At 35.1% G+C, this 27,201-nt stretch overlaps 2 protein-coding genes across 2 annotated transcripts; one reads left to right on the top strand and one right to left on the bottom strand.

Annotated features, from left to right (window-relative positions):
• The first annotated feature begins 250 nt into the window (after positions 1-250).
• LOC139966565 (ER membrane protein complex subunit 6-like) lies at positions 251-9,818 on the top strand. The gene is made up of 6 exons (XM_071969730.1): positions 251-461; positions 1,539-1,596; positions 2,104-2,206; positions 2,669-2,761; positions 3,389-3,408; positions 4,165-9,818. Exons 1-6 carry the CDS (start codon positions 416-418, stop codon positions 4,193-4,195), a joined length of 351 nt encoding a protein of 116 aa, XP_071825831.1. The 5' UTR covers positions 251-415; the 3' UTR covers positions 4,196-9,818.
• LOC139966564 (uncharacterized) lies at positions 7,739-27,053 on the bottom strand. Its single transcript, XM_071969728.1, has 11 exons — positions 26,835-27,053; positions 26,169-26,203; positions 25,438-25,562; positions 24,755-24,838; positions 23,568-23,631; positions 23,104-23,195; positions 13,296-13,414; positions 12,431-12,523; positions 12,025-12,137; positions 11,032-11,109; positions 7,739-10,098 (listed from the first exon to the last, which is right to left on the bottom strand). The coding sequence occupies exons 1-11, from the start codon at positions 26,890-26,892 to the stop codon at positions 9,973-9,975; spliced, it is 987 nt and encodes a 328-aa protein (XP_071825829.1). The 5' UTR covers positions 26,893-27,053; the 3' UTR covers positions 7,739-9,972.
• Positions 27,054-27,201: the final 148 nt, after the last annotated feature.

The raw sequence follows: 27,201 nt of genomic DNA, 5'->3' as shown, positions 1-27,201 counted from the left end.
TGAAGCAAATGACTTAGGTATGAAGGTATGTTGGTGAAAAGCTACATAGCGTTGCTTTTAATTATCTGATTGCTGAATATTATTCAATTCAACCATATCAGTAGGCCTAGACTCATCTTATTCCTGCCGTTCAAACGCACCCTCGGTTTGTGAAAGCTAGTTCCTCTTTAAGTACTTTTGCCTCCGCTAAAATGCAAGTAGCACATTCACCACATGACAACTGCATGCACGCAACATATGCGAGTACTAGGCACATGCAAAAGGTACACTTTTTCCAACTACTGTAGGCTAGACTACAGAATCCAGATCGCATAATCACAGTAAATTACTAGCCTAGTCCCGTAAGGCATCAGGTTGTGAAATATATGAGTTAAAAGGCTTTAAGTATTAAGTACTAAACATTTGCGTCGATACAATGGCTTCAGATAGAAGACTGGCTCCCTCTTCCTCCAAAATAAAAGGTGATGAAATTATAGTATTTTTCATTTTGTTTTGCCTAACGTTGTACCTATGTGAAGACCTAACACTAACAGTTAGGCTAGGCTATAAGTCTGTTCGACTATCACAAATTCACAGTAAAAACGAATTATACTGTACTGTAAGTCTATAGAGTGTTGGCAATGTTGACGCGGCTAAAGCGTCTAGAACAGTTAATTGACCAACGTCAAACATGGTAGGGCTAATTCTAAAGTTGATACTGATTATGATAGTATATTCATGGATAATGTCAACTTGGATCACATTTATTGGGCTAAGTAAGATAAGAAATCATTTAGGCCAGCCTAGTAATAACATTAGGCTTCAGGAGTGGTATAAATTCCACAAGATCTTCATAACAAAAAATCATATTTTGGTCTACATCGCTGGATGTTGGGAAGAAATACAAACATCTTTGTGAAGATGAAATCCCTATTTCAAGCAAAATTTTAAGAGAGAAAGGGAAAATAGGCTTAGCCTGAAGATTAAAAAGAGTAAGCTTGAATAGGATTCACTTTGGAAGCTGCTAGGGTTCAATCAGAAGCCTATAACAATTTACAAATTAAATTGTCAATGTTTGAAAAACAACCCCAAAACTACCCTGGCAACTCATTTTTATGATTAACTTGATGTATTACACTTCTACAGTAATTAAACCTTAAAATGTAAATTTTCCCACAAATAGAATAAAATAACTAAAATAATCTTGATTTTGTATAAAAATAAATGGTTTTGGGGCTAATGCTTTCATAAACCATTCCACCAGCTTCTAGTTCTACCGCAGATAGAGTTGTATGATTTTGTATAACCTTTCTTCTAGCTATTGTTTTGGTCAAACTCACAAAAATGCAGAGTAGCAAAAAAAAGTTTTACAGTATTCTTGATTAAACACTTATAAATGTTGTTGCATGCATAGTATCAACGATATTTGCCTAAGTTACCAATCATTAAGACACCTAGTAATAAGTTAAATTCTGGGATATTTTGTTCATACGTTTTCATGGATGTTCTTGACACTTTCACTAGTTAATGAAAGAATGTGTATTTGATTCTTTCTACAGAGACTGTAATATTCAATGACCTTGCCATGAGAGGAAACATGTCAATAATAAATTACAGGTTAGTTGCAACTGTAAGATATTTATTGGATTGTTGTGCATACTCAAAGCACTACAATGGTACTCACATTGTTGCCAAAACAAAAAAGAAACATATATATGGAATATCTTGTTGAGCATAAATTATTTCTAGGTAACTGAAAAACAATTAAATTAATATTTTTAGTTCTCGCTAACAATCATCCTGTGAATTCTTGAATTTGTGAGTCTATGTTGGCTTGGCACCATTTCAATACTTAGACACATATAAAGTTCAATGTGAGACATTGTTTTTGGGTTTTTTGGGTGGGGGGGGGGGGAGGGATGGGGGCATACTAAGCCAACTTATCTCACTGTATTCCACTTGTACACAATACTTTATCATGAAGACATTTCAGGACCAAATACTGTAACATTGATATCTAAAAAACAATAATGTTACTGAAATTGCATGGAGATATCCCAGAATTACTGTATTGGTCTGAAGGATTCATGACAAATTTCTTTTTCTTCTGTCTGTTTGCTATAGTCGGACATTCATGTCTGCTGTGTCCGGGGCAGCCGCTGGGATTCTTGGTTTGACTGGTCTCTATGGATTTGTATTTTACTTTGTGACAGCGTTCTTTTTGTCCGTAAGAAATACATTGAACATTGTTGTTTTACTGTAACTTCACAAAGCTCAATTATATCAAAAAAGGTATGAATGTACATGCAAGTATTCCAACTGGATATTGTACAATAACTTTCTTACAGGATTTCTTAAAACATTTTATGTCCCTTCCAATCTGTTCAGTCATCATAGTTAATAGACTTGAAGGTATCAAATGGCATGTGTCATAAGATGCTGTAAAGAACTTGTTGTAGTGACAGATTATGCTTAAAAGTCTTGAATGAATTATTTGCTTGCTACAAGGTGGTGGTATCATAATTGACCCTTTAGACATAAATAGATAGTATGCAAGTTTGAGTCGCTACTGGACGTTTGGTACAGGTGAGTTGTTATTCATAATCTCCAACCGTGGATTAATGACAATAAGTGTTGTGTTATAAGCCCTTTCCCAACTTTGATGAAGTTCATTTATTTCTTTTTCCAGACGATGCTGCTTTTCAAAGCAGGAAGACATGTGAATCAGTATTTTAAAACTTGCAGACCAATCTTTACCATGGGACTGTTTGGAGGTTTATTTGTATCCTTTTACATGAAGCAGCAAAGTAGTATAAGAACGAATTTGTTATAGAAAACACTGGAAAAATAAATCTGAAGATAATTAAATTAACTGCATTTCTGCAGACAGATTAATTGTGTTTCCATATTTTTTCGTAGGTAATGTTCTTAGGGGAGGAGATGCAGTGGGAGAAATCCTGTAGAAAGAGTACCTTCCATGGACAACGAAAGGCAATATAGGGGTGGACTTGAGGGGGGAGGGGGCAAGAATTGTATTAATGTACTGCCTTACTCCATTACTTACTCCAATGTCCTGTTGATGTATACCATCACACATCAGTGATATAATTGTGCCTACAGTAATCATTTTAGGATACATCCCCAACTTTGTAATTTAATGCAACTTATGATTTGTAATGGTATTTTTAATATAGGTAATATCGTCAGCAGTTAATTGAACTTCATCCCAGTACCATTGTTTGTTACATTTAGAGATTTATTTGATTTGTTAACAAATAATGCAAACCAATTATTGGTATAATAATGCAGCTGACATCAACAAAGTTATTACTGGTTTGATAGAACTTTCATCTTTATCTTCATGTCAACTTCATATTTGTTTTCTTTTCCTTAACTGTTTCCTTTTCAGACATACATCCTGTTTTGGACGTATCCTTTTCTTGACAAATAACTGTGACCAATTTTACTCTTTTCACATATTTTTTGGTGACTATAATGAAAGTTTGCCTATACCTGTGTACTTGGCCTTGCAGGTTTGTTTGTGCAATACAGACACAGGCCTCTAAATTTGAGGTATTTATTGGAGTATTGCCAGTGGATTTTTCGGTTTGCAAGTAGCTAACCCCCCCACCCCCCACCTCCTTCCCCCACCCCACAAAAAAATTTGGCACTGGCAATTTTCTGCCAGATGACATTAAGAACTTCACCATATGGTAAATTTGTCTGAAAATCGACAGTCAAAAGAATCAGCATGCTATCCATACGTAATATAAGCCCTGTATTTAATACTGCTTATTCAATTGATTTTGATAGAATAATGACACCATTTTTGCACTCTAAAATCCCATTTTAATGATTTCTTTAGCTTGTCTTGTGAGGTTTTATCTCAATGCAGGAATTAGTCAAATGTGGAAAAAGTTCAATACTTATCTGAAATATATGGATGAGAATCTATAGGAATCATTAGTTACTTGCTCATTACCTTTCAATTGAAAAGGATATGTAGATAGGTGTCTTATTTTGAATGCTTGCAATCTAATTTTTTGGTAAATTTGGTAAAATTAACAGTTTCTTTGGGATATCCAAAATTTCAAGATGCAATTCCCCCCTGTTGTAGACTACATGACTACTAATAGCTATCAATTTAATATGGTCATTTCTTTCCCTAACAGTATTCAATGACAGATTTTTATACGGCATGGTTCATGTTTACTGACGAGAAGGTAACGTAACTGGTGGAAGGAATCATCGGCACCCCACAGATGAGAGAATGACAGGATAGGATGACAACCGCGCTCGACTTGAGGTGTGCGATAAAGACCAGCACATTTACACGTGTGATCTAGGTTACCTCCAAATGCAGTTCGATTTGTCTGCAATAAGCAAACATCTCCCAAAGGTGCTGTGGAAGTTATCATATTATATAGTTTGATGAAATTTGATCAAATCTGTCAATAATTTGCTGGTTTCTTGTATATACTCAATTTATGCAAATTACATGAACAGACATATACTGTGAGTAATGAACATGTGACAACTCACTATAGAACCACCTATGAGAGGATCTCAAAACAAGAAACAAAAAGCAAGGTACAAAAATAGTCAAGTACATATATTTTAATCAAGTCCATATGTTTGAATGATGTGTGTGTTTTCTAAAGGGAACTGTGCAGTGGTGATGCATAATTGAATGTGTGTTTGGTTGTCCGCCCTGGGTCACAGCTTCTTCCTTTCACCTTGAACAACAACAGTGACTCTTGGAGCAACAACCTCATACACAGAGTAATGATAGCTTTGGTGGGAAATGTCCATTGCCTAAATCTGGGCATTCAACCATTGGCAAACCATGGGCTCTTTCAGACTCGATAGGTGTGATATTTACTTGCTAGAAATGTTTCTGTTGATGTAGATGAATGTTGTCCGAGAAGTTATACTATGACAAACACCTGAATATATAATAGTGGATCATGTTTAAAATTTGCCTAGTTGGAATAAAACACATGAAAATTAGAATAAAATATGGGGCTATGACACTGTGTTTCACAGATCCTATTGGGGAAAAAGGTGAAATGGTGTACCACATATAAATTTGAAAGTTGTAAAGGATGAAAGTCAGGAAACCCTAGACATGGAATGTATATGGGGGAAGTCGTAACCTGTGTTTTTATCTGGTGCTTAGAATCTGGTAAGGTATGTTGCAGTATCTCAATAATTCATTTTTGGGATTAAGCACTCACTATTACTCAGACATGTTATGTAACATATTTATCATGTATGTATCGATCTATATAACATTTAACATTCATGTATTGGTTCAAGTAGTCTTTAAAATGCATGTCTTAATCATTTTGACCCTCATAATATATGAGGTGGTGAAGCATGTCCATAGGTGAAGGGTCATGTTATTGATATGGGAGAGGGTGGGGGGGGGGGGGTAGGGTAGAGTGGATGGTGGTGAAGATTGGTTTAATGATCATAATGTATTGTTTCAGGCCAGGCAAGGTTTGACTGTATAACCAGTCTTTTGTTATATATGATAATAATTGATGGATTTTACATAAATTTTATGTCTTACAATGATTATCTTTGTCTCTCTGGTCTTTCGTTGGATGTTAAACTGGACTTTTAGTCTATCTCTTAGAAACTAACTGGTGCTGAGAGTGGCTTATGTTTAATATTAACTGTTGAATACTAATTCCACAATAACAGAATTTGGTGTAGAATTTGATCTTTTCAGATACACAAACACACACAAAATGCTGGTACTACAGACCAGGTTTATGTGTTGGCTTTTGTGTCCAAAGTAAAAGGAAATTTGTGCGTAAGAAATGTTAAGGTCAGTACAAAAATATGCACTGATTTAAACATTAACTGAAAATCAAGAGAACAATCCAACACAATGCTTCCCATATAACTATAAAATTTATTGGAGCACTAGTTGCCAAGAACTGCACATCTGCAAATACAATGGATGAAAATTTATTAAAAAACCAGACAGCAAAACTGCAGTGAGGTTTCAATGCTGCTACATGAATAATCTTATATGAATATGACCCACTAGCCAGGATGAACAACATACTTCAATCTCTGTAGTACAGCAAAAAGCACTGAGATACGACAAACAATATTCACATTGGCAGCTGATGACCGAGATGGAAACTTTACTTGCGTTCAGCATACAGATTGATCTCTACCAAAGACAACAGGCTACTACTCAATGTGGTACACCTACAAGCTGTACATTAAGCAGGTGCCTGACAAATTTTACCCCCTGGTGCCCAAGATTCTGGGTCCGGTTTGCCTCTAAAACATCTAACAAGGCGACAGTTAATTTTCGTAAATGGCTCCTGGTCATTTCCCCAACATTACTACATTATTTGGCATTGACGATTGCGAAATACAACGGAAAAATTCAACAATGGAAGCAAAGATGATATTGCCCATTCCAAGACATTAAGCATGTACAAACAGTACGTTGCATTACACACCAGGCATGAATGCAGTGACGTAAGTTAACGACACACATAATTGTGTCGTTAACTTACGTCAATGGAGATTTGGTCGAGACTTCTTGATTCATATCTATGGATGCCTCTAAGCTAGTTTCCAATTGCCAACAGCCTCTCCTATACTAATGAGGCATAACGTAAGGAAGTAGATTATAAAACAAGGTTTCCACAATTAGACCCCGGGTGACTAATGACATTTGATCTCCACGAAAAACATCAGGCCTCTTTTTACTTGATGTGTCACAATGACAAACTAAATATCAGATATGTCCAAGCTTTCCTTCTTAAGATATCATGTTTACAAGCAAGGCATCACACACACTCATCCACCTACAAAGGTTATGATTATCATCAAAACCAAATATGTATCATTTAATATACATTAATGCACTACCCTAAAATGTAATAATTGAAAAGTTCACACAATTACATCATAACTATCAAAGTAATTACTAATAAACAGCTTTCTCCATAAAGATATGGAAACAATTTAATATATATTGATATGAATAATTTAACAGTACTGTCTACATCTACTCCATGAGGAAAATATATGGTCAGCCAACTTGAAGAATAGTTTATGTAAAATAAGGTGTACTGGCAGATTCAGCAAGATTGTAGTAATGACATGTAAAAATACAAAACAAATTGTGGTCTCTTTGAGCTGAATGATCTAGGAGTGAGATGTTACTACCAAATAAAGGAAAAGAAGTAAGAATAATGGAAGATGAAAGGAAAAAAACAATACATATGATTTGAAGGTTAACAGCATTGCCTGCAGACATATTAGCAAGCCCCCCAAAATGGACAAAAGTTATACACCAAGTGACAAGTCCCTCTCCTACAACAAGATTCATCACAAAATCACATAGAGGTCATAACCTAACCCAAAACCACTATCAAAATTTACACCACTGGTTGTTTACAACCAATTCCCTACAGTAACCACAAAACCATATAATGGTCTTAATTAAGGATGGATCCAAGGAGGGTGCCCCCATTACTACATCCTGAATATTTCTTTTCGTGTGTACATTCCTTCCATTTTACCATTTTCTTAATATGCACCACTATTTCAGATGTTCAATATTTTTGACTGATACTTGCCTCCCAGACGGCTCAGTTTACTAAACAAGATGATAATGGAAGAAAGCTATATTTCAGATTCATAAATCCTTTATGATTTATATTTCACAGGTCACAAAAGTTGAACAAGCATTGTGAGAAGCTTATTTTGTTTTGTCATTTAAACAACTTCCTACTTAGACAACTTTCAATATAATATCAAAGACAAGGCTGTATGCACATAGCAATTAAAAAGTTTGGATTCAATTTTTATGTACTATTTCATTTGTGAAGTTTGAGTATTGCACCATGTCTGTGTATGGCTTATTAAGTACTATTTAATATTAGCAATTAATTTGGTAAATTTGTTATTTCACAAGATTGATTCATTAAACATTGGTAATTCTGATAAATCATACAGAGATTTTACAAAATATAGAAAAAGTAATAAAAATAAATAAATTCACTGATAATATTTTTGTAAATATATATGAAGACCGTTCCCATGTATACAATCATTTCTAGTGAGTTATGTTTTAGTAAACACTGAAAATGTTGCTACAGATATCATTAGAAATTATCAAATATACAGGAAGTCACATTATCAATTTAGACACATTTTGCATGAAAATAAAATGATATCGCCACAAAACCTATTCGATTTCAAGACCATGCATACCACACACTGACAACACTTAAAATGGGTAGATGTTATAAATGCAAAAGTACTCTTTTGTCATAATATTTCTTAAAGAAAGATACAAACCACAATGAAGATTAAAAGTTTTTCAATTAGAAGCATGAGGCCCATAAAGTCATCTCCATTATGTGGGGTTACCATAGATCCCTATTCATCAGGATATTTCAGTTTTGGCAGTACAAATATATTGCCCGTTGACAAACTAAATTGACTTGAGTTTTTATGTGACATTCAAAAATATCAGTTTTTATTATACCCACACTAAGAAATAAACACATGTACTGTAGTAAACATCACCATATATGTGACAGTTGCATAATCATGATTGCCTGTAAATGTATTTCCCAACACACAAACACGATTGATGGTCCCATTTATGTCACACAGGCTTAACAGGAAATACTACGTAACACGGAAAGTATAAAAAGAAACAGAAACATGCATTTGGTTTTGAGGTAGTTTCTTTGACTAACAAACTATGTTCACTAGACATCAACTTCCTCCCAGGACTGTTTATCATTGGAAACCGAGTGAAATTTCTTCCAGTTTCGGAAGCCTCTTGAAAATGTACCTAAATTAATTTTAAACTACATTTAATATTGACATAGCCTAAATACATAAGTTTCTTTGTCGATTAGCAACCCAATCAAAATGAAACATGATTGTAGCATTAGGACAGTATGGTTATTACGATCTCACTCACAAGATGTAAATAACAGGATAACAACAAAATATTTCTCTCACACGTGCGTTCTTCTTATGGCAAAGTATCAAACCCATATGGTCTTAAATTCAAATTCTTGCTATAAATTGCCATATCCGCAGAGGAATTTATAACAATCTAAGAAAACAAATGGTTTGTTCAACACTTGATGGCCCTCATTTCGGTCGCCTTACCTCTCTATATAAAAAATAAATTTTGGCAAATTTTTGGTATGCAGCGTAACTGGCACTTGTTGAACCTGCTTCATTGGTCACACGATTTGTACTCTTGAATCTTTCCCACGAGAGATTCTCTGTTGGTCCCAATTTTAATTGGTATAATTAAGATTAATGCTCATGCATATAATTATGACAGTGTTATGGAGGCACCAAATATATTCTGAATTATGTAACATCTCAAATTCAACTTGATCCAGTTAAAAAAAGATTAAATTATTTTACTGGTGATTGCTACCCAAGACACTACAATCATTGTTTTTAAACAAAAGGCATATTAAAACATATGTATAAAATATAGTATTTACATTTCTTTATCTTTCTATTCTGAGTTATTGAGTTATAAGACGTTAGGTATGAGTTAAAAGAAAATTAGTTAGGAAAAATTATATCCTTCAATGGGCAGTTTGTCTAAAAGATGTAAATTTATCCTTGAACAATCTGACAACCAGTACACATACACACTGACAATTGATATTGAACAACATTCAATCGAATGTGCCTTTTTAATTTCTAAAAGACTTGTACCAAAACCTTCATGGATCTTATTTGAAATTACAAACAAGCTTTCAGATTTTGAATGACCTGGCAAATGTTTTGTTGGGTTATGTAAGACACACCTTGCTTTCAACATTAAAATATGAAATACACAATTGTTCTACAAAGACTCTTCATCTCATAAAATTGACCATCCATTGCATATGACACCAATAACATCACACCTAGGCAATATTAAGAAAATTCAGTAGTTGTTTCTGTTTTTTGTCTTTAAATAACATTTCACTCGCCAGGAGGAAATGGGTTGTCTTCATTAGGATTCAAACTACTCAATTTATGGTTCACTTCTCTGTGATGAGCTTCATCGGCACGTATTGCCCTAAACATATCTCTCATTGTGGCTTCGGGCTGTTGATGAAAAGTTTAAAAAAAAAAAAAAAATAAGTACAAGAAGTAGTGTAAAAGTAAGTGGTTTTTAATTGACAATGGAAACTTACTAGTTGATCCTAAAATCTCTAATGGGGTTCCTTTAACATGATTCGTCCAGATTCATTTCAATCATGAGGAAACTAAAAACATTTGGAAGTGTTTTGAATTACATGTTACATTTCACCGTGAAAAGTGTCTTTGCGACAAATCTTTAGAACTGAATGGAAGTATGAACTACTGTACACAATAGTAAACACTCATTTGGTATGTTGCAGCAATGTGTGTATCGTATGTTAGAAATGCTTGTTGAAAGTTAGTATTATTGTCCCTGCATCATATCATATCACATTCTTAATTTAGAGATTGAGAGTTTTCAATATGTATTGGTCTCTGTTCCAGTGACTGCACACACTTGTCCCTCATGCATAACATAGCAACCAGGAGTTTGGAAAACCTTAAAATCTGAAATTTCTCCCTCTTGATTTCAGCTTAGCAACGAGCCTGAGATGTGATGTACACACCACCAGACATTCATGGTTGTTAAATTCTTGTTTACATGGTAACGGGAAAATTCCGTGTAGTTGCAGTCTAAGATATCTCAATTTACATTTTTAAATAGAATTTCAAAAAAGTACAAAGTTAATAGATAAACAATAGTGACTATTTTCAACCAGAACATAAAAAAACTCAAGAGTCCTGTCCGCAAAGTATCAAATATGACTTGTCACTATTTCTTAAATATTACCCACTGAGAATGTGAAAACCTTTAAATTATTAAAGTTAGTATACTATAGGTACACCCTCCCTCTTCACTATCTAAAGTATGGGACATCATGAGAAATTAAGAGTGTGAATAAGAAAATATCTCTAAATATGGAATTGCCCTAAAAATCATCTGAAATTGAAGCTTACCGATAGTTTCCAGTAACCAATAGCAACATCTGGAGCAGGCATGGTCTTCCACTGTGGCAACACACCACTGTCAATATCCTAAAGAACAAACAAATGTGAAAGATACAAATACTAAATCTGTAAGTCAACAGCTCTGTTCCATTAAACAATTCACTTAACTATGTTGAGGCACAGCAGAAACATATTTGGATTATTATGGCAGATAAAAAAGCTTTCCTATGATGTCATATAGATATGAATAGAATAAGTCTTCACTTGAGATCAATACTAGAAAACACTTGCATATGCCAAACTTGAAGTACTAACTGTAACTGCTTTGAAGTAAATTACTTTCTTTATTTGAATAATGCAGTCTTATGTCTGTTAAAGGATGAACTGAAAGGCCAGTGACGGACAATGCAACAGATACATGTAACAAAAAAATGGTGCTTTTCGTTACTTTGTTCAAAAAAGATCTTGAAGCTAAAGTTCAGACTCTCTGAAGCCAACACATGGTATAAACTTTTGTTACAAAAATCAAGAAACTATATTAGTATTTTAACTCTTGACATATTTTATCGCTAACATATTTTCAAATAAGTTCTTGTTCTCTTTAATAACCTGATACTGGCTGAAGGTAAACACTTGAATGTTGGCTTAGGATTAAGTGTGCTGCAAGGTCCAGACTTGTAATAATACAGTGTGTTCCTTAAGAAACATCCTCATTTCAGATAATCATTACACAAAAACACACACGCATGCACACACACAAAAACCCATTAATTTGCTCATCTGTCCTAATGTTGTCATACACAAGCTTGTTGCCAGATCAAAATATTATTTGTAGATCTATGTTATTCCCATTTATAAAAAATATATATATATATTTTACAACAAGGCATGTAATGGGTGCATTTCTATCTATTGATAAAAGAAAACTTCCAAGAAGCAACATTTCCTGCTTTTGGAAAACAAGATTAAAAAGATAAGCGGAAAGACTATAAGCTTTCAAACCTGTAGCAACTTGGTGTACGTTTTCACAGCTTCTTCTTCTAAATAACCGACAAATTTGTGACACATGCGAGGACTCACAAGGTATCCGATGAAAAAGATATTGACAAACAGCCCTGTCAAAACCAAAACAAAGGAATACATAGGCAAACGTGAGATCAAATGCACTATAATACTAAGATGATACTATACAAGGGTATACTGGTTGCAGTGAAACCAATAACTGATCAATTTTTTGTTATATTGAACACTTTACATACCAAGAAAGAAATTTCAGAATTACTTGAATTTTTCAGACTTAACTGTAAATCTTTTGCAATTACTGGACGAAGTCAAAGTAACTGACTGTTTTGTTTGGATTGCTAGATTTACACTACATTGATATTCCTTTTTGCACCAACCTACCTACCTTGTGAAATGAGGACGCAAGCCCTGAAAAACCAGCTTGGCTTCTTGATCATAAGAGCACTGATGAGATGCATACGTTCATTCTCAGCCTCCTCTAAAGGTCAAAAAGAAAACATGAGAACATTAACTTGTGGACGTTTTTAGTCAATTCTAGGCATACTTTACGCACAACTCCATCATTATATATCATTTATTATCAACCATAAATATATCAGTATACATCAGACTCGTAGCGCGAGTACAGAGTCCCCACTATGAGTACCAATATGAGTACAAAATACCGAGAACCAGTACAAAAATAATGTAACACCAGCACGAACTTGGGTGCGAGTACTACAAGTCTGTTATGAAATGAAATATTTCCTCTTTCTGTTTTTATGAAATTTTAGGTCTTTGTTCACCTTAGAAAGTGTAAGAAATGAAAAGAGCATGATATCTGAATTGGGTATACTGCTCACAAAACTTGTTGGGTGGTCACAATATGAATTGGAAAACCATCTGGAAACCCTTTTCCCAGTAGTTTACAAAATATACTCAGGAAGAGGAAAATAGGATGTGAGATTGGGTCAAATCAAACATTGTCAGGGACATCTTGAGGTTTGTGGTGAAAATCATACCCTTTGTGAGGAAAATACTCCAATTTGTGAAGAACATCATATCTAATCAATATGATGATGGATCCAGATTTTAAGAAGAATCAGACCTTTGTCTGATAATTATGTCAGTGTCGCACCCTCCCTACACCCCACCTCCCGGGGGCTTCAGTCATCTGACAATTGCGATGGCCACTGTTACGACTGACACTCAATGAGTACTATTTTCTACTATTCAGAGAACGCATTCATCAACAAACATCAAGTACTCACCAAGGAGAGTATGTATCCATCCATGATCTCTCTTTAACCTTCGAAGGGAATGAAGGTGTCTGGTCATTGCTGCCACCATGCCAGGAACACCTGCGACCGTCTCCAAAAATATCACCCGACTGAACAGAAAGACATTTATAACAAAATCAAAATGTATATCGACATTCTCTTCCAAAAATTTGAGGAAAAAAAAACTGACATTTGTAATAGTTATTTCTACACTAAATCTGAGTAGTAATCTATACTTTAAACTGTAATTACAGGATTCTACATCGTGAAAGATTTTATTACTCTGGTCACTTCTGATACAATGTGACTTCAATCCCAGTGGTCTATTGTTATGAAATAGTGATACCATCTCTTTGATGTTACCGAAACACTCCATCGAGACACCTTACGGGCCTCTTATGTATTTATCTAGGTCATGGATTCAGTTTTCCCACAAGAAGTTTTTTAACTATCTTATTGAATCTTGGTACAGGGCCTTTTCCCAAAATAGATTCCATTATGTCTGTGGAACATTCGAGAAGGTTCTCTCACGTGGTATGGAAGTTTCCATAGAAAAGGGGATGGACTTCCAAACTCCCAACCAATCAGGGCAGATCAGTGCCAGTGCACTTATTTTTATATCGTTAGGTTAATACAGGATGGTCAGGTTATTGGCTGCCTACTGATTATGCGCAGAGGGATTTTATAGACGTAAGGGTATAAAAGAAAAAGGAGGCCGAAAGTTTTATTACCTGGTCAGCAAATTTATCACTCGGTCAAGTCAAGTCAAATCATTGTAATTTAGTTTTATTTGTAAAGAGAATCGACAGAGAAGAAATTATACCGAATCATTAATCAAATCCGATCTTGTCAAATTGTTTTTCTGTGAACTCATTGTTTTCGCCCGTTCTGACATCTCCTGAAGAAGCATAAATACGGCATCAAGATATCCCAGTACCTTTCTATCGCGAGTCCCGATATAGTTTTACTATCGGAGGAGCCGGGCTCGTCACAATATTACATGGTGGAGATCGGTTGCTTTCTTCAGGAACAAAACGGTAGCGGAACTTTTCACAAATTTCGTTCGTTACGTTCAATAACGAACAGGTGATTTTTTTTTGGCCCGAAGACCTAACGAGGAACACAACGTATGTTCACGACCTAGCCTTACATACACACTCTACGAGGGAAGTCCGCCTATACTAGCCTAAGTCTGTACACCGGATGCCGGAACCACTGATCTGTACACTAACGTTAATCAACCCAGCATGCAGTTCGCGTTTGAACATTCGCGCAACTAGTACGTAGAATACTACAGCTCCAAACATCAGAACTGAAGATTTTCGCGATCTAAGCCTAGACTCTACCCGATGTTAACGGCGAACGAATCTGAAGTTCTTACGAGATGTAGGCCTACCTGCTACTACCCACCTGCTACTGCTACTACCTGCCGCTACTACTACTGCTAACCGAGGGACTTCCATCATCGTTTTCAGTGCCAGTACCAGTTCTTAGTTAAACTTAAGGGTGAGTGAAATCATGCCAATTTGTATCCCAACCCCTATTTGAGATCAGAGTGTAACGATAAGTTATTTTAATCGTGTCCATGTATTGAATATTTGTTATTTGTATTTAATTGCGGTCGATAGTGTGTTCAATTAAGTCTAGGCTCATGTTGTATACTCGTAACTAGCCTAATTGTATTCAGCATAATGTCCGTCAGTGAACAGGAAACTTCTACCTCTGTTAATGTTATGCAGAAACATAGGCCCACTGATTTTTTGCCATCACAATTTCAGGGCGATGTAATTGATGCAGATTTAGCCGAAGCTCATTATTTGGGATTTGAAGATTATTTAGAGGTGCATAAATTGCCGTCCCGAACCACCCGTGAGGCTGTAGCGGAAGAATTTAATGAAATATGTCGCATATTTAAGCGAACACTTAAAGGCCAAGCCAGACTCTGGATTGAAAACAAAATTTTTTCAACTATTGCTGATCTGCGCAAGCAATTCCTTGCTCGTTTCAGTCCAGGAACTTCTTCCTATGCAAAATCACAGGCATTTCACGCATTAAGCTATACGCCAGGTGATACAGCTCAAGCTCATTTGGCCAAAATTTCCAAAGCTGCAGCACAATTAAGTTATGGCGAGGACCAAATTAGAGATAAATTGATCTCGACCCTGCCTTTGCAATGTCGCTCAGCAGTGTTAATGTCTGCATCACCAAAAGCAACAATTGCAGATTTGGTCATGAAAGTGCAATGTTATTTTGACTTACAAATCCAAAGTCAACCCCCAGCTTCTTCCGAACTATTTATGGCAATGCACGAAAAAGCGTCTTCTGTTCAGACTCCTACTATTTCTGCATCTTCTGAGATACACGAGTTGTGTACCAAAATTCAGGAATTAGAGAACAAGTTTGATCAGTCACGTAGGTCAGAATCGCAAGACAATCCAAAAGATATGAGGCAAAGATATAGTTCTCGTGATTCTCGTGGTCCTAGGACAGGTCAGAATAATAACAGGAGAAGGTTACCGTATTTTAATCCTTCAGTCACATGTCATTACTGCCAAAATCGAGGTCATTTTGCACAATATTGCCAAATTCGCCTAAGCCATGAAATGGAGGCTAATGTAAACAGAGTACCAACACAGAATTTTCATTAGGGAGCACGTATGATTGCACTCATCATACAGTGACTCCAGACAAAGTACCAAGTAAAGGAAGATCGAAACGTAAAGCAAATAATATTTGGAAGAATAGTAATATTCCTAGTTCTAGATATACAGGGAACGACCGTAGTGTGGATATTCAACTGGACACACGTAATTTTGTAAGAGGTACTTTACATGATGGTAAAGGAATTTCACTGTTGTTTGATAGTGGAGCGACACGCTCTATCATTTCTTCTTCTACAGTGCAAAATTCAAAGTATTTATCCTCTATACAACCAGTCTCAGTAGATGTAGTAAACTTAAAGTTGGGTAATGGTCAGTTTATTCATGTGTATAGCACGATAACATTTCAGGTCAAAATTCAGGGTCATGAATTTCAGCTTTCTGCTTTAATTGCTGCAAACCTGACAGGTATTGACTTAATATTAGGTAGTCCAACTCTGAAGGAATTGAATGGATCTTTGGACTTTACCACAAACTGTTTTAGAATTAAACAAGCCAAAGTTTTCCTTAGGCCAGTGCAGAGATTTGTTATTTACCCAGGTCAGCAAAGATACATTACTGTACAGGGACGTCTTCCACTTTATGCACGAAATGCAGATATGGTTATTAGACCGTTTCCTCTAATTTCTCGTATGTGTCCTTCACGAATGTTAGTGAAAATGCATAAAGGTAGAACAAAGATTCTACTAAGGAACATGGGTAACCAGAAATTTTGTCTGCATCCTTCTCGAACAGTGGCTCATTTAGATTTAGCAGATATCATTACGGTCACAGAAGACATACCTACTGATTCTCTAGATTTTCTAAATGTCATGAGAGACATCGAAAAACCGTCTCTTTTTCGAACCAATTCAAACTCTAAAGAGAATCGTGATGAAATTACACGATATAATTTACATCGATATCCACATTTGACAGCCGATGATCCCCTGGTTTCCAAATCGGAACAGGAAATCATGAGAGATAACATTATTTTGGAACAAAGTATTCTGAATGCTTCAGAAACAGAGAGCATATATGAATTTCTAGACTCACATAGAGATGCATTTTCTCTTTATGGTGAATTATCACACTGTCCAAATTATGAAGCTGATATTACTCTTACTAATGACGAGCCATTTTACATACGTCCCTATAGACTTTCAGATGAGGACAAAGTCATTGTCGCCAGTGAGCTTGACAAATTAGTGCGATTAGGAATCTTAGCGGTAGGACATCAGTCTTATACTTCACCGGTTTTCCTCATTCCAAAGAAGGGAACAAAAGACAAAAGGGTTGTCACAGATTTTCGCTACTTGAACAGTAGAATAAAACGTTTCAATCACCCATTTCCATTACTGAATGAGACTATCCGTACCATAGGGTACTCTGGAGCCAAAATTTTGGGTGTTCTTGATTTAAAGTCTGCATTCTTCTGTCTGCCACTTAGTGTTCATGCACAACAATATACAGGTATTGCTTCATTTCATGGAGGAAAGCATTATTATTATAAACGTTTACCACAGGGATTGAATTTATCTCCAGCGATCTTTCAGTCGAAAATTAATGATATTTTGGCAACGATCCCAAATTCAAATAAGTTCTGTATTGCTCATCATGACGATATTATTGTGTACAGTGCAGACAAACGATCTCACAAACAACACCTACAGGCAATTTTTAAGGTTTTAATGGACAACGGATTGAAAATCTCTCCGAAAAAGTGTAGCATTTTCCAAAATTCAGTCCGATATATGGGACATTTGCTCTCAATAACCCCAGAAGGTGAGGCTTGTATCCAACCTTTACATGATAGATGTGCAGCGATTAGGAACACACCGAAACCACACAATGTTAAGTCAGTAAGACGATTTGTAGGTGCAGTTAATTATGTGGCTTCATTTTTCCCAAATATTCAAGCACTATTGAGACCATTACATCATTTGAGTCGTAAGAGAAAGGTATTTAAATGGACAGAAGAACATCAGTGTGCATTTCAAAATATTAAAGAGTTGTTGTGTAATCCACCTATACTGCATATGCCACAGAAATATGGTCGTTTTGTATTATATAGCGACACATCACGAGTAGCAACAGGATCATACCTGACACAAAGAGTTAATGGTAAAGAGAATATTATTGCATATTACTCTAAGATATTACCACCAGCATGTCAGAGGTATAGTGTAACTGAATTAGAAATGATGGGTCTATTTATTAATGTGACAGCATTCAAACATTTATTGCAAAATGTAGAATTTGAGGCATATGTTGATCACTCAGCCATTGTTGAATTGTTTAAGTCAAAACAAGAACCAGCAACTTCACGCTTACGTAAACTTCTGTTCAAATTGTCAGAATATACATTTCAGGTTGGTTACAAAAAAGGCTCGGAATTGGTTTTGGCAGATTATTTGTCTAGAGCACCACAGGAATTCCACTCTGAAATAGATCAGGTTGCTCAAGAGGTCAGTTCTTATGAGGATATTTCAACTCCACCTAAGGAGACATTTAATCCAATCATGACAAGGTCAAAGGCAAGGTCAATGGGAGTCAAAGTTCCAGATTTATTTCCGAATAAAGTCACAAAGGAGTCCAAGCAGGATTCCCCAGCCAAAGTATCAACAAATAGAGTTAAAAGGACATCCATTCCTAAGGCAACACATTCTAGTGATCATGTTACACAGAGACCACAACCTGAGTCACAAAAGATGACTACACCAGTAATTTCTACTGACAAGAGAGAAACAAATATTCAAAGGCCTACTATTACTATGCCGATTGAAAATAGACATACATTTAGTCCTGATGTATTAGTTGTGCCAAATTTTACAAGTGTTTCTCAACCTACAGAGCCAAGATTAGTGGATCAGAATAGACATAGAGTGCAAGAGGTAATCAGAGAACCACCTCCAGAATTATTTGCTCAGCCAAAGCCAGTCATAACAAACATTGATCATTTGGTTACAGGGCACATTCCAAAACAAAAGGAATTGAATAAAGTCATGAAGGCAATTCAAGGAAAGCTGATCAAAAACTATGATCTGCCATTTGATGTAAAGGAGTTGCAAATTCAACAACAAACTTGTCCTTTCTACAAACCAATTTATGATTTTCTTGCACATGACATTATTCCAAGTAATGTTAAGCATGCTAGAACTGTTCGTTCTCAAGCAGAGGATTATTTGTTATGTAATAGTTTGTTATTCAGGATATTTTTGCATGAGACTAATGATGCTAAGATGACTCTTCAGTTAGTCGTACCTGAAACTATGGTAGAACAAATAATATCTCGATATCATGATGACTTGTTAAGTAATCATCAGGGTGTAATGCGTACATATTTGACCATTAGACAGCATTTCTATCTGCGCAATATGTTTCAACGCATCAGTAATTATATTCAGGCATGTCTCCGTTGTCAAGAATTCCGTAAGAAACCGGACAAATTGAGACAATATCATGCTCGCATTCCTGATTCTTATCGTCCTTTTGACAGACTTAGTCTGGATTTCAAGACTATGCCCACAACGGCTACAGGATTTAAACATTTGATGGTTGTTTGTGATGAGATCACTAGATTTGTTGTATGTGTTTCTCTTAAGACTCTTGATGCTGAAACGATATGTGAAGCATTATTGCAGAGGGTAGTTACAACCTTTGGTCCACCGTCTTGTATTATAAGTGATGCGGCAGCTTCTCTTACAGGAAAATTAGTGGAGCTCTTAAGTAAAGCTTTAGGCATTGAACAAAAGTTCATCAGTGTAAGCAATCATGGAAGCTTACAGGTTGAAAGACACATTCAGACTCTTTCAAATTTCCTCAAAGTGAACTTAAATCAGTTTGGTACGGATTGGGTACGATTTGTCCCAACATCAGCCTATGCATATAACACATTTTCCTCTCCTCAGTTGGGTAACTATAGCCCATTTGAACTTGCATTTGGACGTAAGCCGCCAAATCTTACAAATTTATCGTTCAATCCAATGGCAGGATTATCACAATCTCATGGAGAATATGCTGCATTGTTAAAGAAACGATTTGATCATTTGTCAAGGGTAATGTTAGTCTTACAAAAGAAGCAACAAGATGCTCAAAATGTTAAGATAAGTGCAAAACTGGACAAGGGTGCAATTTATTCAACGGGTCAATTGGTGTATCTATATAAGCCAACGTCTTCTTCCTTGACTGCGAACTCTCGCAAAATTGCTGCAGAATGGTGTGGACCATTAGTGATCCATCAAGTTTTAGATAGGACTCATTATTTGTTGGCCACTCTCAAAGGAGAAATTCTTAGTGATGTATTCAATTATAACAGGCTTAAACCATGTTTTGTAAGAGCATCCTCTGAAACTAAGAATATCACCAACATTCAGAAATTGCGAAATGTCTTGAAAACAAAGGGTTCATCAAGTGAAAAGGTTGCTCGAATGAGAAATGTTTTGAGTAGTAACACTTCTAATGCAGAAAATGTCAATGTCATGCAAGATGCACATATTGAGTTTCATGATGAGTTTGGTAACATTTTGCCAGGGGTAACTTCAGATCACATCATGTGTCTTATGACCACTAAGCCAATGAATGTTGCATCCTTTATAGAGAATAGAGCACATAATGAAGGATTAGCACTTCCATATCCTTCCATGAAAGATAGCATATTAAGGCAAAAGAAAGTTTTTGCAAATGCTCCACAAGGAGACATGAAAGTCCAACGTGCTAGATACAAATTGGGTGAATTACAGGTTCTGGTCACCTATCAGACACCAAGTTTTCCATCAGGCTTTAAGAGTCATGATTTTTGGTGGAATGTAGGAAAATATTCCAACACAGGGGAAATAATGAATTTTCTCCATGAAAAGGGATTGAACATTACAGGCAATCCAGGCAGAATGTTGCAAACATTATATGGTTAGTATGTACAGTATAACTGCATATTGCTTTAAGTTCTGATGAACAGGTGTTTTACCCACGATTGTATGAACGGAATGCGTCATGGCAATTACCTGCATACCTATTAAGTGGAAGTCATTGTACTGTATGGTGTAACAATATAAGCTTTATTGTTGAAACCACCACCAAGTGACCTAGTTTCATCTTTTATATCAAATGTGTAATGAGTATACCTTATTTCTCCTTATGAATTCGTTCAAACGTTTACCCGGCAATTAGAACATATCCGGAATATTAGCAACATGGGTTTTCATATATTGAGAAATATTTTAAGGATATTTACATTGCATCATTTATGTTATGTTGAAGGCTATTCAGAGACAGCATTGGTGATATGCAACTTTTGCTTACAGCAACAGTTATCGAAGCAAATGAAAGTATAGATCTTTTGAGGAACTTATGTATATATTTTCTTTTCCTCAAATATTCATTGAAAAGTAAATTTCTTCAATGATGAAGCAAGAAGTTTAAAAGAACAAGATGTTAAGTATTATGTAAATTTGAAGAAAGATTTGTTGATGTCATAGTCTGTGGGGTCTCTTTTATGGTATCGAATATCTAGTACTTTGGTACTTTACTAGATCATTTCGGAGTGCATACCTAGGGTCACCATGCTATCGAGTCACATTTTCTTGATTTTCTTGAAGTGGATGTATATGATTCACACGGTTTCAAAGCAGTTTTGAAACTATGACTTCATTAAAGAGGAGGTACTTTGTAAATGAGTTTGTAATATTTTAAGGTTCTTTTTTTAATGTACGAATTTGTTTTATGGAACGCTAAGGTGTTCTGTTCAGTTAAAAAGATAACTAAGTCAAGCATTCTCTGATCTCTCCCCAATCCACGGCATGATTTCACTTTTGATATAAATGTATTATTGATGTATGAAATGCATAAATGTATTTTGTTAGAGATACTGCATATTTTGCTGTGTCATGTAACTTTAAGATATCTTAATGATATTTTTTTTTTTAAGATTACATCATATGATGTCATCAATATTGAAGAGGTACACAAAAATTTCATGGAGATAGTGTCAATGTGTATATACCATATGATCATTTTTTAATAATTCGTAACCAAGATGTTAACCTTGAGATATATGCAGACCATTTATTGAAGTCAATGATTATTAGTGAATGTGCTTACAGTACTCTACTTTCTTGAGATAATGATAAGTTAAAGCAGTATGATGTTAAAATTTTGGAGTATCCAAAAATTTTAAAAGATTGAGGGGGATGTTATGAAATAGTGATACCATCTCTTTGATGTTACCGAAACACTCCATCGAGACACCTTACGGGCCTCTTATGTATTTATCTAGGTCATGGATTCAGTTTTCCCACAAGAAGTTTTTTAACTATCTTATTGAATCTTGGTACAGGGCCTTTTCCCAAAATAGATTCCATTATGTCTGTGGAACATTCGAGAAGGTTCTCTCACGTGGTATGGAAGTTTCCATAGAAAAGGGGATGGACTTCCAAACTCCCAACCAATCAGGGCAGATCAGTGCCAGTGCACTTATTTTTATATCGTTAGGTTAATACAGGATGGTCAGGTTATTGGCTGCCTACTGATTATGCGCAGAGGGATTTTATAGACGTAAGGGTATAAAAGAAAAAGGAGGCCGAAAGTTTTATTACCTGGTCAGCAAATTTATCACTCGGTCAAGTCAAGTCAAATCATTGTAATTTAGTTTTATTTGTAAAGAGAATCGACAGAGAAGAAATTATACCGAATCATTAATCAAATCCGATCTTGTCAAATTGTTTTTCTGTGAACTCATTGTTTTCGCCCGTTCTGACATCTCCTGAAGAAGCATAAATACGGCATCAAGATATCCCAGTACCTTTCTATCGCGAGTCCCGATATAGTTTTACTATCGGAGGAGCCGGGCTCGTCACAATATTACACTATGCTAAATCTTCTGTGTTGTTGAGTATGGTTTGGTTTAGTTAAGAGACCCAAGGAAGCCTTACCATAGCTTATTTGAGACCCTATCCATGTTAGATTGTGTGAGCATGGTTTGATGATGATCTGATCTTCTTACAATGACATATTTCTGGAGCCGAAACAATGCCGCTGATGTCTAATGCTTTAGAGATGTTTAAACCAATTTTAAGGTGAAATTCTGTGAATGACATACAAGCATACTTTTCTCCTCCTCATTCAAACATTTATTGTCAATAATGAAGAAACATAAAACTTACTTGAGCCATTTTTTCTCATTTCTCTCACCGATAACGAAACCAGAAAATACATCAAAGCCTAATCTCAGGGTCTTCACACCAAAGTAGGCTACCTGTATATAGACGATGTGGAATAATCAACAAATGAAAGTAGTCCCCTGATATTCAAATTTCACTCGATTGTCAGTTTCTAACTTAATTTCAGATTTTGAGCCACTTGAGTCAAATTCTTTTTTAATATATAAAGATATTAATCTACTTCCACAGCTACATATGAGACCAAATAAAGTAAACAGCAGTTTTGAGTAAAAACTAGTTGTAAATAGTAGCCATGCTGCACACTTTCTAAAGTACAAAATAATGTAGACACTTTTTCTTGTTTTCCAAAAAGCTTTTAAGCTTAAATTTAGTTTCCAAATTCATACATTAAATATGAGTAAGTATCTTTATGGCTACTTTTGGCAAGCAAAGAATTTATTGCTTACCCAATCAGCAAGCCCCTTGGGAGGTTCATGTGTTATCTCAATGTTGTTCATCTCCTGTTCCGACCTGAAAAGTGAATCAACAGATAAAAAGATTCATCCGACATACGCCAAATATTTTGAGTTTGACATGTTGCTAAAAAGTGGATAAAAGTACTCATCAACAGTAGTAAAATAAATCCCTAATCATAGCAAAAGGAATTTACGATGCACAGCTACGGTAGAACCAACCAACTCCAAAATGAATTACAAAATGGATTAATTGAGTAAAAAGAGTGCAAACACAGCAATTCTAACATTCATTGCACTGGAGGATATTTTGTAATGAATAGATAGGACTTGCTAGCAGTACCCACAGCAATCTGATAAGATACTGAATCAAAAATTACACATCATGTTTTGTTATTTACACATGATAGAGAAAGAAAACTGATAAGTTTGATAAGAGCTGTCATAAATAAATATACTGAATGGAAGTTGCATGCAATCTCCGACTACACTGTAAACAAGGTCATGTTAGATATATACCATGATCGCTGTGAGGCGTGAAACTCAAGTTACAACATGCTGTAAATTACAGTATAGGTATACTATATTATATTATTTGCTCTACATCTACGTATTTAGCACTCTTGCAGCAGGAAGTGAACAATTGAATCTTTGTTATAGATATATATATATATATATATATATAACTACATATATAACTATATATATGGAACAAATTACCTAACCATGTCAAACAATTTGAGAATCTTGCAATTTTTAAAAGAAAACTCAAAACATATTTATTTCCTGGCTAATCACTTATATACTTAATTTTTCAAATTTTCATGTTTGTATTCATTATATTTATTTTTGAATTTTCTTTTAGATTTTATATAACATTTTGCATTTTCTATTTTCTATTTGATTTTCATAACAATTGTATATTTGTGTACATTCATCTAGTATATTTTTCTACGCCATTTGATATCTTATTTTCTTATGAATGGTTTATTCTTTCTTTGTATTTTGTTGTAAAGCGCAACCGAAAACTTTGTTGGGGTTGCGCTATATGAAATTCAATAAATAATAATAATAATATTATATATATCTGTGCACTTGATAGCAATTTGTTCATTTGGTATTAAAATATTTTGTTATGTGATACTGGATAAATTATTCCATGAAATGGATTGAAATCTTACCATATCGGATGAGGCAAAGTATATGGAGAATATTTAGAGTAACTTCCGTTGGAGGCATCCTGTCTATCAAAATTCCCTTCCTGTCTGTAAAAAAAACATAAAACGGTATAATAATCAAGTGAAAAGCAAAGAGGTAGAGAAATAATATAAAATCTGAACATTCCTCTATCACCTCAAGAATGAACTATATAATACTGGTGATTAATTACAGGATACTTCTCTTATGAGATTCATTTAATTTTACTGCAAAGATTATTAGGCTTCATGGTCTGTGCAAAACAGTCCATACCTGGTTAGCAGCTCTCATTAGTCTGATCATTTGAAAATATTATTGAGAATAATGTCTGTCTCAGACCTTACAAGAAGATTGCAAAAGAAGGTGTTAAAACCTTCCACTGTTAAAACAATGGTTTACGTCTGACATTTGATTCAAGTGGACCGCTTGAGGTATTTAAATACACATATATACAATGGTATTGGTTAATGTTGCTTATGTATTTAAAACTTGAAAATTAGATCTGCATGTTCAAGTCAATTTAAGTCAAATGGTTTCTTTATCATCATTTAACATTTACACTATCCAAGATCCGCCTTTGCTATCAGTATTTTGCTAATTTCCTTAATATTTATATGTATTATTTATATTGACTAAGCCAGGTCACATATTACCAATATCTTCTTACTTGCTTTTCCTCGTCTCTGATGTTCTGAAATGTGGAGCAGTGGGGACTTGTTGACTTCTATCTGTTTTATCAGCTTTCTCCTCTGAGCTCAACAAACCTCTACTAAGACATATGCATCTTACATTCTGAAAAAGGTAAAGAGGAGAATTATCAAAGTGCAAAGAAGAAATTATGGCCATCAACTTGAGGAAGAGGAAATGGAGGAAATTATCTGCAGGTAACTCTTTGTTGCATGAATCAAAAGAAATTCATAAATGGAATAACACATGTTTCATGTTTAAGCCAAGACAACAATAGTTCCATTAACATTATGAGCACAAAATAACTGCCACATAAAAGAGAAGGTGTGCTGGAGGACACAATACATGAGTTTCCACAAAGGGGTTGACAAGGTTAAGGTGGTGTTGGAATTGGGGTGGTGTCTTGGTTGGGATATCAAGGAACCAGCTTGAAAGGAGAATTTCATTTTACAGCAAACCTACAACATTAAAAAAGAATGACAATAAACTAATCCACCCTCCCAATATTCCCAGGTGGAATTAAATTTATCTTAGAATTCAACAACTTTCTTATTGTAAGTCTACTATTATTTTTGGAAATGTTCTGGTATCTGAAATAAGTTAATCGATGGCTTAATTAAGTACAGCAGGTAACTTGTTACACATAATTGCATGCTGTATATCAATCTTCTCTTAAAAATCAAATCAAATTAAACAACATAAAACAATTACCGTAGAATTCTGGTATAAGTGATTGTTGCATGTGACTGAAAATAAGAAACAAAGAAAAAAATGGAGAACAACGTGGTGTATCGTTTTCCAGCAAAACGATGACAACATAAACTTACCTTTGCAGCATTTCTTTTTCAGACAGAGTTGCATCATTTTTGTTTAGATATAGTATGCTAAGTAATACATGAGAATAAACTATTGTACATGTTCATGCATTTGTAGAATTCCCCCTGACAGAATTGCAATGTAATGAGAAGAAAAAATAAGAATGTTCTTGATATTCCAGTCAGTGAGGCTGTTGTCAACTTACTGAATCAACTGAATTTGCTGCACACTTTTTAGGCCTAGTATACGGGATAGATTTTGCAAGTAGCCTAGACTAATCGTATTCTAAAACACATCTTGCTATGTACAATACTGGTGTTACAATACACTTCAGACTGGCAGTCAGGAGTCACACTGAAACGGTGTTTTGTTGAGGCTGAATGTAGCAGCTAATTAACAACACAATAAAGCCTGGCTAAGCATAAAATCAAGTCAAAGTTAGGCCTTAGGCTACTACTAGTAGTAGTAGCCTATGATAGAATAATGCTAGTTATGACATAGGCATGAACACTATGTCAAGCGAAATGCTCTCAATAGCTAACAAAAAAAATGCCGCATTACCTGTTTTGTACAGTTGAACCTTGTAAAGGAGTGCACGTGAATTACGGAAAATATTCATTTTAGTGTCGTTAAAAATCTCCTGATGTCTCCTCTGTAGCCTAGCATACCAACTGAACTGGTATCAGTTCACTACCAATAATAACATTCTGCGTAAATTTCAAATGACGTAATTTCTATAATTATAAACGTCTGTTGAATGGAAGAGAAAAATCAGTGCAACTCTCTTTCATATTACGAAATGAGTTTTCCAAGTAACGAGACCATTCGAAATTAAGTACTATTTTATAAGGTAAAATGGGGGCCCTTACCGTAATCCCAGATCTGGGCCAGAATCCAGATCTGGAATACCAATATTGGCCAGATCTGG

The sequence above is a fragment of the Apostichopus japonicus genome, chromosome 4, assembly GCF_037975245.1.
Source record: "Apostichopus japonicus isolate 1M-3 chromosome 4, ASM3797524v1, whole genome shotgun sequence".
NCBI lineage: Eukaryota > Metazoa > Echinodermata > Holothuroidea > Aspidochirotida > Stichopodidae > Apostichopus > Apostichopus japonicus.
This window is presented reverse-complemented; position numbering and strand designations above follow the sequence as displayed.